Source organism: Dromiciops gliroides, chromosome 1, assembly GCF_019393635.1.
Source record: "Dromiciops gliroides isolate mDroGli1 chromosome 1, mDroGli1.pri, whole genome shotgun sequence".
NCBI classification, from domain to species: Eukaryota; Metazoa; Chordata; class Mammalia; order Microbiotheria; family Microbiotheriidae; genus Dromiciops; species Dromiciops gliroides.
In genome coordinates this window covers 65,983,247-65,996,048 of record NC_057861.1, presented here as the reverse complement: position 1 = coordinate 65,996,048, position 12,802 = coordinate 65,983,247, and the positions used below count along the sequence as shown (strand labels likewise).

Sequence of the window (12,802 nt, the reverse complement as noted above, 5' to 3'; positions counted from 1 at the left end):
ATAAATAAAAAAGTTTATTATTAAAAAAATCATCTAGCTAAACCAGGTTGAGTGTAATCAACGGGCCTCAACCCACAGGTGACTTAAGAGATGTCTACCCCAAACATGTAAAGATTTCCCCCAGTGGATGAGAACAATTTGTTCCAATGGTCATGAAGGCAGCTAAAGCAGGGTACCATAAAGCACTTGGAGCCTGGTCAAAGACATCGAAGTCATTCACTATATCCTGGGCCATTGCCAGTCATCATGACTTTTGTCCTGCCAATGGACAATGAGTCAGAAAGAAAGGGTAAAGGCTGATGACTTTATGCAACTCTTCCTCACTTAAACCCAATTCATACACAAATCAAGATGTCACCCATAATATCATTGGTCCTCTTTGTAACAAAGGACAAACAATAACATTTTTCATCAGACTGCCAAAGGGGGTCCCATGACAGAAAAAAGTTAACAAGTTCTACCCCAAAGACAGAACAATAGATATGCTATATGAAAAGATTGGGGGACAAGAGACTTACAGAAGTGCTCATTCTCTGGACCACTTGGCTTAAGTATGAAATAGTTTAACAACCATTGTTTTTGAGGTTTTCCCCAAATGAGGCTTGATCATTCAGACACCAAATGCACCATTTATCCAACATCCAAGTATGTTACCTTTCTTCTAAATGAGCTACATCAATTAACACCCCCTCTACTATGTGGTACAAGGAAAACATAGGTGGTGAGACTTAAAGCAATTTAAATGGTTTCTTGTTAGCAGATCCAGAAAACAATGCAACTAATGACTTAAGATCCATTTAGGAGTAACCCTCATTTTTCCTGGCTCTCCAGCCTTACCCAGCAGAGTGGGCAATGAAGAGTTCATGTTCTGGAATTCAGAACTGGGAGGGTCTACTTGCATTGTCCTTTCTCCCCAGGCCAGTCTCCTATGTGCATACTTAAAGGATGGTAAAGCCTCAAATGAACTCAAATGAGTCCTGAATTCTAGCATAGGGACTTCACAGAAGTCCTTCATGATAGGTTCTAAGTATTTATCATACATTTTACTAACCATCAAATCTTCTGAAATTTAAGATTCTACTTAAGCAAAGAGAAAAGAATAACAAATAGAGCAATGATGACAGAGCAACTAATTCTGGGCAAAAAGCTTCTCTTATTTGATAAGACTTTTATTTTGCCTATTCAGAATTTCCCCTGCCAAGTTCTACCCCGTATACACTTGGTTTTCCTATTATAAAAACAAAAAAAAATGTATTATTTAAACATTTGAAGAACTAAAGCCTTCTCTGTCACCAAACTAGGCTGTTCTCTAGCATCTTCTAGGGAGTGCAGTGCAGGCTGAACTCTAAGAAAGTCAAAAACAAAAGTAGAAACCAGACGGAGACATGGTTGGCAGTTTTGTATGGCCCCTATTATGACAGATAGGCTGTGTCCTGAGGGAAATTAATAACAGTAGTAAATAGGGGGTCTAGTCTAAAAGAAGGTATACAGGGGCCATAGAATTTAGAAGTAATCTTCTTAGTTAGTGGCTTCCCTGTGCATTTTAGTTAAATAACTCACCTATCCTGGAAGACAGAATAATATTCCCTCTTCTCCAGCCCCACTATCAAAAAGTCAACCACTGTGGATCTAATACTCTGTGGAGAGTTCATATAGCAGAGGCAAATAATAAAATAGACAAAGACATAACAACTACCTTATACAATGACTTACAAACCAGTTGGAGAGAAGACATCTGAAACAACTAATTCGTTTTGATGGTGGTGGTGGTGGTAGTAGTAGTAGTAGTGCTAGTAGCTGTGGTAGCAGTGGTGGTACCAGTGGTAGTAGTGGTAGAAGCAGCAGCAGCTAGCATTTTATATAGCACTTTAAGGTTTGCAAATTGCTTTACAAATATCATTTTATTTGATCCTCAGAACAATCCATGGAGGTGGTGCTATTAATATTCTCATTTTACAGATGAGGAAATGGAGACAGAATAAGACCAAGGTCACACAGACTAAGGCTAAATATGAATTCAGGTCTTTCTGATTCTAGGTCCAGCATTCTATCTAGTATGCCACTTCGCTGATAAATTATATAATAACAGTGACTAGAAAACAAGCTATACATTTATGAAAAAAGAACCTCTAACTTAAGAGCTGGAACGTTCCTTAATGACAATGCATTCCAACCCCCAAATTCCTTAAAGCATTTAGGAGGAAAACATTAAAAGTCCTATTTATACTTACTATCACAGTGCTGCCTAATATACTTTCAAAAGGATCTGGTCAAGCCATTCACAGGGATTCCCTTTTAAACTTCATTCCTATCTCTCAAAGAGAGGTGACACCTAAAAGGACATAGAAGCTTACCTTTTGCCAGGCGTTCCAGACGTTTGCCATGTTCTGGAGGTATAGCATACCTAGAAGAAAAGGGAAGAGAAAAAACAGAAAATGTGACTAATGTTATTACAGTAGCAATGTACACCATTAATAGAAAGCAAAGCAAAGTCACCAAGAGGTTGTATTTCCAAAGGTGGAAGTATATCTCCAATAAAAAGGCATCCTCCTAGCATTTGGAGAGAATGACATACTGAAGCAAAAAGTAAGCTAACATCAACTACCTTTGTGAAGGCTTTCCAAATCTGTATACCTGTCAACTAGAGCTTTGGTTATTGCATATTAACTAAGGGAACAAAACATTTCAGTAATGAGAAAGATTTATTTTGAAGATAGTCACATTCAGAACATTACAGAAAGTGAAAGTTGGAAGGAAGTAATGCCCTGTTAATGTTACATGCCCTGGATGGGTTTATGTTTGAGGGATGAATTTGGACTTTACCTGTTTTCAGTCAGAAATGATGCCTACAAAAATAAATTAAATTTTTTTAAAAAGAAAAAAGAAATACGCCTAGAGGTAGAGCAACTAAATCTACAATATAGAGAGTGCTAGGGAGTACTAAATTCCACCTTTCTGTCCACACATATCCATTCCAAGGGAGAAACCTTAACTTATATATACATTTAATCTTCAAATGAAAAGGCAGCAAGGACCCTTAACTAACACAAAAATTGAATTGTCTGCCATTAATCTCAAGCCTTTGGAATTCTACTCCTTCCAAGAAAGGACAAATGGGGCCAAATTAAGTTTCCCTGCACCCAAGCAAGAGCAATTAAACATATTATGTGTTTCACAGTTTTCATGTGTTCCTTAGTCCAGGTGCAAACATTCTAGAAAGATGAGGCCATTTTTCCTATTTCACAATAACAAGGGAGACTCTCAAATTTTATTTGTCAGAAATTAAATAATTTTTCCTCTTGAAACCTTACTCACTGATGGAAGCAAAAAGGGAAAAGACCACTATATAGAAGGTACTACCAGACTTTAGAAACATTTAAGCCAATTTAAATTGGGAGTTTTTTAAAAAACAAAACAGAAAAAAATCTTGCAAGATTTGATCTCAGAGAATAGAAATAATATATTTATGGACTCCTAGGTGCTCTCTGACCAAAGTAATGCTAGTAACTTCAACTATATAATTATCAAACAATTCAATTCCACTTGTCTTGGAAAAACTTAATAGTTATCCTTTGAAAGTAGCCATTTATCACTTACATAAAGATGATAAAAATTAATCCTGATCCAAAGCTCCTTTTTGGGATTAATGTCCCTTAAAATAGGGAAATGAAATGTTTTGTTTCTTCTGGGAAAATGCTGAAGGATTGGGAAAGAACTAATTTATGGCTACAAGGCTGCTGATGATTAATGTAATATCCCTAGTCTACAATGATGCTTTCACTTAATTACTGCCTGTAATTGGGAGTTGTAAAGATAAGATTAATTGAATCTGGAGGATGTTAAAAGTTTAATACATTGGAACATGGTTCTTGTGTTATCTGAAGCTACAGACTGCAAGAAGCCAAGCTGAGTGTTCAGAAGAACCCCCTGGAGAGATTAAAGTGGAGTTTGTTTGGCCAGGAAAGCTGGACAACAAGAACGGAATCTACTGGTCTATAAAGCCATAAAAAGCCCATGAATAAAAAAGATGTCATCCTCAAAAAACTCCAAAATTACTATTTAACAGGAAGTGTTTTTGTCCCCTCTTGCAACTTTCTTTTGATAAAATAATGTTAACTATACACAGCTAAAAGCCCCCATGTCTTTTTCTCATCCCTTACCCCTCTCCAAACCTTCCACAAATGCCAGGCCATTATGAAACAAACTAACAAACATTTATTAAGCTTTTACAGTGTGAGCCAGTATGGTTGGAACTAGCCTAAAAATTGAGAAATCTTGGGCTTAAGTCCTACCTCTGATGTAAAGGCTATGTGACTGTAGTTAAGGTATATTTTAATCTTCCAGTGCCTCAGGCAACTCTAAGACCAAGGTGTAGAACAAGTGCCAATTTGTATTCACCTAAGTAGTTCCTCACCAGGAGCTTCTCACACTGATGAAATCCTAAGTCAAAGATCTGGTCAGATGACCCAGGTATTACAATACGCACTTCAGAGCTAAAGACAAAAGCAGAGTAGTCTTTGCCCTCAAAGTGCTTCTATTCTAACAAGGGAGCCAATGAATCCAAAGCAGACACAAAATAACCTTCCAGAAGCATACAAATAGTAAGCCAGGAACATGAAAACCATGACCTGGTGCTCGTGATGGAAGGGATAGGAAACTGACAGTATAACAAACCATGTTTCTCTCCTTCTGATATGACACAGAAGGGGAATGGATGGAAAGAAGGCAAAGTCTCCAACCACAGCATACATCTGTATTTTTTTTAAATCACTGGATTTTATTTATTTATTATTTATGCATTTTTCTTTGAAGTCTCTTTTCCAGGGTCTAAATCCTATGATTCCACTCAATTTTAAAGTTCAATTTCAAACATTACCTCCTTGAAAACAATCTTCCCCTTTAAGAGCTTACTCTTATGTACCTTTCTGTTATATTTAAAATATCTCCTATCATTTTCATATTATATTTGTTTATGTTTAAATCTTACCCTCTTAGACTGTGAGCTCTGTGAGACAGAAAATGTTTTATTTAAACTTTCTATATATTCCTACATACACAAGTGTCAAGAGTAGACACTGGACTAAATGTCCTTGGAATGAACAAATGAAGAGCTAACCACCTGCTGTGGATCCTCCAATAACAAAGTTTCCTGTTGCAGTGATAGAATTACACTTCACATTTCACCCTCTTCTGAAATCACACTAGAAAAAGTATCATCAAAAAGACATTTTGTAGAATTTTCTCTTGCTTGTTGAAACACTAAAACCAAGGTGAATTATAAATTAAAGTTGGCAGGGATGTTCAGCAGTCATCTAATCCAACACAGGTCTAGAAACTGAAGTCCAGATTTACTACCTATGTGATCTTGGGCAAGTTAATGTGGCAGAGCCAAGATTCAAATCAAGGTCCTATTCCACTGGTTGGCCTCAAGAACGAAAAGAGAAAAAAATATCCAAAGTTCATTGTTAATTTCAAGAAGAATTGTTTAAATGAAGTAAAACATGTATCTGGTTAATTTATAAACATATATCCTTAAGTTATCATAAAATAAAACCAATAGTTCCATTCAATATTCTTTTTTTCAGACTGCCACAATTTGGATGTTCCATCATCTCAGATGCAAACTCACCATCACTCCTAACATCCTTTTGTCAGTGGTACTGCTATTCCCAAAGTCACTCAAACTCAAAATCTAGGAATGGACATTTAGGTTTGTCTGTTATTCAGATTTATAAGAATAAGAGCCATTCCCCAACTGATAAACTGTGAAAGGGCAAAAATGAAGAATTTTTCAAATAAAGATATTTGAACTGCCTATAGCCATATGAAAAAAAGTCAAACACTTAAGTGCCTACAATGTATAAGACACTACTAAATGTTGAGTATAAAATGAAAACACACACACACACACAACCTAGTTCCAGGGGCAGTTAGGTGATACAGTGGATAGAGCACCGGCCCTGGATTCAGGAGGACCTGGGTTCAAATCCCGCCTCAGACCCTTGACACTTACTAGCTGTGTGACCCTGAACAAGTCACAAAACAAAACAACCTAGTTCTAGCTGTGTGTGTATGCATATGTGTAGAGAGACTATTATGCAAATAACTTATGCATAAAAAAGATATAAGTTATGTTAGAGATCATCTCAGATGGAAGACACTAAGATTAAGGAAGACTAAGAAAGGCTTGTTGCAGAAAGTGGGACTTTAGATGAGACTTAAAGGAAGCCAGGAGGAGTGGAAATGAGGAGGAAGAGAGTTCTATACCTCAGGGTCAGCCAATGAAAACAGCTAGAGATGGCAATGTCATTCCTAGGCCTATACCTGAGAGAGATCCAAAAATATGAAAGGAACACATAGGTACAAAAATATTTATAGCAGTTCTTTCATAGTAACAAAGAATTAAAAACTCGGGAAGTGCTTATCAAATGAGGAATGGATGAACAAATTATGTTGTATGAATGTAACGGAATAACAAAAGGAACTGTTTCTGTGAACAGTTGTATGAGTTGATGCAGAGTGAAATAAACACAGAATTGATACAATAACCATAAAAACAAACAAATTTGAAACCCTTAACTCTGATCATTGTAATCATCAACCAGGATTCCGAGACAAATGTTATCCACCGTTTGAAAGAGAGAGGAGATGGACTCAGGGTATAGAATGAGATATATTATTTGGATAGTAATGCAGAAATTGTTTTGTTTGACTACACATGTTTATTGCAAGCGTGGGGGTTTTCTCCCTCCCAATGGGAAGTGAACAACAATTTTGGTTGCCAATACCAATCATGAATAACAGGCTAAAAATGTAACAGAAGATTACTATGCTATAAGAAAATGAATACAAATAAGAATTGGAAGACTTATATGAACAGATACAGAGTAAAATACAAAAAGGCAAGAAAACACAATTATAACAATTTATATGGAAAGAATAACGATAAAACCAATGCTGTAACTCATAAAGCTCAAACCTTTGACCACATAAAAAGTAGAAAAAAAGCACCTCTTTCTCCTTTCTTTACATAGGCAGTCTATCCGTATTGATCACCAAATATACTACTTGATATGGCTGGTGTTACTTTGGCTCAACTACTTTCTCCCTCTCCTTTTAAATTTTATGTACTAAAGGATATCTCTGGGAGGAAGGAATGATATATGGAAAGCTAAATGTAGTAAAAATAAAAGCCATCGATTTTTTTCAATCAAAAAATCAGAAAATATGAAGAAACAAGAAATCAAAAGTGTTAAAATCTGAGCCTCTGGCAATTATACAAGTATAGAGAAATTTAGTTCGGGGGGAAAAAAAAGTTCAAATATAGAATATAAAAATAATTCTAGTGATACCTCTAATTTGATTTTCTCTTCATCATCATGAAGTGCTTGTAAGATGTATAATAGATTGAAAGGCAAAGTAACTGAGCACAAACCAATAGCATAGTTCAGAAATAAGTGTCGATTATTTTAATCATATTTTTTTCAACCAACAAAAATCTGCCTTCTCACTCTTCCACCTGAACCCTCTCACACCAACAAACAAAAGAAAAATAAAACTTCTGTTACAAACATGTATAGTCAAGCAAAACAAAATTTCCATGACAGCCATATTCAAAAAAGGATACCTCTCTGTAAGGAAGTGTCTAGCCTATTTGATTATTCATCCTCTGGAAATGTGATGAGTCATTACAATGACCTGGGTTCCCAATTCTTTCAAAGTGTTTTTCATTACTCTGTTATTGTCACTATAAACAAACTGTTCTTCAGGTTCTATTCCATTCATTCTGCATCAGTTCATAGAAGTCTTCCCAGGTTTCTCTGAAACACTTTCCCATCATCTCTTATAGTACAATAGTATTCCATGATATTTATATACCATAATTTGTTCAGTCATTTCTCGATTGATGGACACCCCCTCAGATTCCCATTCTTTTTTCACTTAAAAAAGCTATATTTTGGGGCAGCTAGGTGGTGCAGTAGATAGAGCACCACCCTGGATTCAGGAGGACCTGAGTTCAAATCCGGCCTCAGACACTTAACACTTGCTAGCTGTGTGACCCTGGGCAAGTCACTTGACCCCAATTGCCTCAACCCCCCCAAAAAACATCCTTAGAGTTGATTTTGCTTACAACTAATTCCTCCTTCAATCAATCTACCTTTCCTCCCTCTAGTTTTCTCTCCCCACTTCTCACCTTTCCCTCATACTGACTGCCCTGCTCAGTGAATTGTATTTCTGTACCCAAGCCCTTGTGTGTCTATTCTTCCTTCCTTTGGCCAGTTCAAATGAGAGTGAAGTTCAAATGTCAACGTATAGATGTCTACTTGCCCACACTGATTATGTTAGAGAATTTTTACTTAACCTTTTTTTTCTTTTTCAATTCTTCTCTTAAGATCATCAAGACATAACAAAGCCATTCCCAAGTCTTCATAGTCCCTCTATGTCCCCTGATGATATGGTCCGGGGGGACATGTGTATTATCTCCTAATATTTGAATGTAAGCAGTTTATTCTTGTTTTGTACTTTATATTATTCATTAATGTTTACCTTTCTATATTTCTCTTCACTATTGTGTTTCAACTTCAAAGTTTCTATATAGCTCTTGTCTTCTCATCAGGAATGCTTTAAAATCCACTATTTCATTAAATATCCATTTTCCCCCTGTAGGATTATACTCAGTTTTTAAAAGTAAGTTATTCTTGGCCAGAAGTCTATATCCTTTGCCTTCTGGAATACTGTAACTAAGGTCTCTATTTCTATAAAATAGTGGCTGCTAAATCATGTGATCCTAACTGTGGCTCCTTGGTATTTGAATTCTTTTTGCATGCTTGCCATATATTCTCTTTGATATGGAAACTGCATTTTGGCCAAGATATTCCTGGGAATTTTCATTTTAGAGTTTCTTTTTAGAGGAAGTGACTGGCAGATTCTACTTCTACTTTGTCTTCTGGTTCTAAGAGATCTAGGCACTTTAAGATTTCTTGACAGTAGATAACCATGACTAAAAAAAGAACATGGATATCAGTTCAATGATTCTGAAATATATTCTCCCCTCAATCTGTTTTCTAGGTCAGTTCCCCCACCCCCACCCCCACCCCCACCCCAGAATTTGCTTTTTGGACAAGATTTTGTACCTGTTGAGTCAAGCTGTTAATTCCCTTTCCAATTCTTTCTTCCATTAACATTCATATTTATTTCATTTTTTCCCTTCTAGTGATCTTATTTCATTGGTAAAAATATTTAACTTTTTTATAACTCTTGCTTCATCTCTTCTGGGAATTCTATTTGAATCTTTGCCAAGCTGTGTTTTTCTCTAAGGCTTTGTTTGTAGATGTTTTGGAATCATTCTCTTTTTTAAAGTTTGTGTCTTGAGTATCTTTGTCACCATAATAGCTTTAATGATAATGTTGTTTTGTTTGTTTATTCTAACCTACTTCCTGACTTCAGGTTTGATGTTGCAAGATCTCATGGACAGCTTTCAATGCTTTCTAAATGATTGGCAAAGTCTGACTGCTGCCCCACTTATCTGAGCTCTGCAAGTTCCTGACCTGAGTTTGAATCTGAACAATAGTAGACTGTGGCTAGACTCAGTCATTAGCCAGCTGGAAAACTCTACCACTTCAGAGGGACAGAATTGCAGGCTCCTCTTTAATCTGGTATTCTTGGCCTGGTTATTGCTCTTCAGGTTTCAGACTGGAACTGAGACCATACTCTGCTCCTGGGATTCACACCAACTTGCTCCTCTCTCAGCACATTGTCCTAGACCCATAATTGCTCTTTATCCTGAACTGCTACCCCTAAATGCAAGTCCCTTCCTCAGTTCACTTTATATCTCTAACCTGAAACCTGAGTGGTAGGTGACAAAACTGATAGCTGGTCTTTCTGTATGGGTCTAGGATCTCCTCCTGCCTTGGGGCACAGCCTCTCCTGGCATCTGTATTCTACCTGTGTGCATATTCCTGGTCAGATCCCATCCCCCGTGTCCACAAACCTCTCTTTCCCTATGTTGACGTGGGCTGGAAGGTGACTCACATAGGCTTTCTTGGATTTCCTGATCAGGATTCAGTCTGGTGCATTTTCTAGATCTGTTTAGAAGAGTGGAAGGTAGTGGTAGGTGAAGAGCGAAGCTGTAGGGAACTCACTATACAACCAACCTCCTATTAACTTATCTTAGTTCAATCTCCAACAGTGTCAATTAAAAGCAAGGAAACTCAGGTCAAAGAAAAAGGACAGTGTACTATGATTTTACTGGTGTAGGAAATTCCAGTTGTGGAAACTCCCTTCACTCATATAGATAGTCAACAGTGTCTGTCCTGAGCACTGAGAAGTTGTGTGTCAGAGGTATAATTTAAACCCACTTGTTCTTGCTTCAATGACTGCCCCCAGCATCTAGATATGACTGTGTTAGGGGCAAGAGGAAGATCAAAGAAGGGACAGGACAAATGATGGGGGTCATGAGATGAAAAAGGAGATAAGCTGATAATAATGAATAATAAGACTGCTTCTTGTTCAAGAAAAATGATCTTTGCATAGGGCAGAACAAAAATAGGAGTAAAAATTCAAATGAAGAGAATGTCATATAACATCTAGCTTCCTAATAAATGAGTTCAAGTCATCAAATCCAGATGAACTGTATTTCCAATGTACTGAGTAACTGGAAAATATGGTTGCTAAACCTCTCTCAGTGATTAAGATATTAAAGAAAAGTAAGTTGTTACAGGACTAGAAAAGGGCAAATTCTCAAATAAAAATGGGGTTGGGGAAGAGGGAAGAAGGGATGTGATAAGGGAGAGAAGACCGTAGCATCTGCAGACATGAGCCAGCAAGCTTTCATTTTATTCCAGGCAAAATTCTGAAATACATTTTTTAAAGAGAAAGCATTCATCATTAAAAGAATAGATCATATTATAGATAAACAAATCACAGAGATCCTTTTTCCAGGCATATTCTCTGGTACTACTCCTTACTTTGAATGCTGCTCTACTGGCTTCTGACTTTCCTCATGCCCCAGCAACTAAAACTCCATCTTCTACAGGAAGTCCTTCCCAAGGCCTCTAAATTCTAGTGTTTTCCCTCTCTTAATTACCTCTATTTATCCTGGAACCTGAGTGGTAGGTGACAAAACTGATAGTTGGTCCTTCTGTATGGGTCTAGGGTCTCCTCCTGCTTTGGGGCATGGCCTCCACAGTTTATTCGTACATATTTGTTTTGCCTGTCTCTTGCATTAGATTGTGAGCTCCCTGAGGGCAGGGACTGTCCAGTCTCTTTTTGTATCCACAGGGTTTAGCACAGTATTTGGCACACAGTAGTCCCTTAACAAATGATTAATGACTAAATAATTTTTTGTGAAAGGGGGTAAAAGTCAGTGGGAAGAGAATTTTTTTTTAATATCAAGAAAACATTTCTTAAAACCAAGTAAAATTATGAAATTCTGTTAACTTCTAGAATGAATCATCTACAAATACTGCCTTTATTGCTTTCATGGCTCTTGCATTTCTAATGCCATATTAAGTCAATATCAGTTACTTTTCCCTCAGCATAGTACCCCCCACCCCACTCCAAACATGGTTTTGTCCTTTATTTTTTATCCTTTCTTTTTCCTTATCTGTAAAATGATGGGATTTAATTAAATTGCCTCTGAAATCCCCATTATTTGATTCTAAATTAGATCAAGTAAGAAAATGAAGGATCCTATAGGCAAAATATATCCAAGTTAATTAAAGAGGCAGTTTGGTGACACAACGCTAGACTTGGAGTCCGGAAGACCTTGGTTCAAATTCTGTCTTGGATCCTTCATAGCTTAGCCTCCCTGGGCCTCAGTTTCTTCATCTTTAAAAGTGGTTGGGTTCAATGGCTTCTTAGGTCCCTTCCAGCTCTTTATCTATGATCTTATGATTCGTCTTCAGATCTTGGGCTCATCAAAGTTATCCATACCTACTAAATCAATACTTATTTAAAAATTCCTTACTAGCCAAGCAGTCTGAGTATCTGAGATAAAGACAATCAGAATGAAATGTACCCTCTGTATCCAAACCACTAAACGTGAGACACTGTCTTAGAAAGATCCTGCCCGGATGCCTGCCACAGAGGATGCTATTAATAGGGTAATGTTCACGGTGGTTTGTTTATTCCCCTGGAATGGCTTGATGGATGTGAATAATTATCAGACTATAAAAGCCAGCAAATGTGCTATTTTCTATCGCTCTAAATCATCAAACAAATAAAGTGTGAAACAGCATTTTTGAATATAATTTTCCCCTCTAATGGCTTAGAATTATTATCAAGAACAATGAAAATAAATAAGCAAATGCCTTGTGAGTTAGAAATTAAATGAGTGTGTCAGAAAAAAAAGAACACAGACCATCTTGGAGAGCAAGAACCTGTTTAGAAACCATTAGTTAAGCAGATATGCAACAGGGGATTCAGCACCACATTAACGTACCAACCATTTCAAGTACTAGTCAGTCTACTAAGTGTCTAAAGACCTGTTCAATGGCCTAAAATAACAGCTCTTTTTATAAGGTACCTATTAAATTAGATTACACTGTATGCAGCCACACCATCTTGCTCTAGAGCTCTAAAATTTATTCTTAACAGGACAACATCCTGAAATGTTGCAGACCTCAAATTTCTTATAATCTGGCTCACTTAAGTGTTCTGGTTATGGAGAGGAGACTGCACCAAGAATGTCGTTCAAATCCCAGCTCTGTCTCTACCCCCTACTAACTGTGTGAACAAAGGCAAGTCACTAACTACAGCCTGCTCCTAAATTTCCTAATCTGTAAAATAAAGAGATTGACCT

At 37.0% G+C, this 12,802-nt stretch overlaps 1 protein-coding gene across 2 annotated transcripts in view; it reads right to left on the bottom strand.

The window, feature by feature from the left end:
• KDM4B (lysine demethylase 4B) overlaps nt 1-12,802 on the bottom strand; it is a 255,297-nt gene that overhangs the window by 130,613 nt on the left and 111,882 nt on the right. For both annotated transcript variants that reach the window (XM_043986635.1, XM_043986644.1), the window contains exon 6: nt 2,355-2,404. In XM_043986635.1, the coding sequence (XP_043842570.1) occupies nt 2,355-2,404 (50 nt within the window). The remainder of the gene's footprint in view (nt 1-2,354; nt 2,405-12,802) is intronic.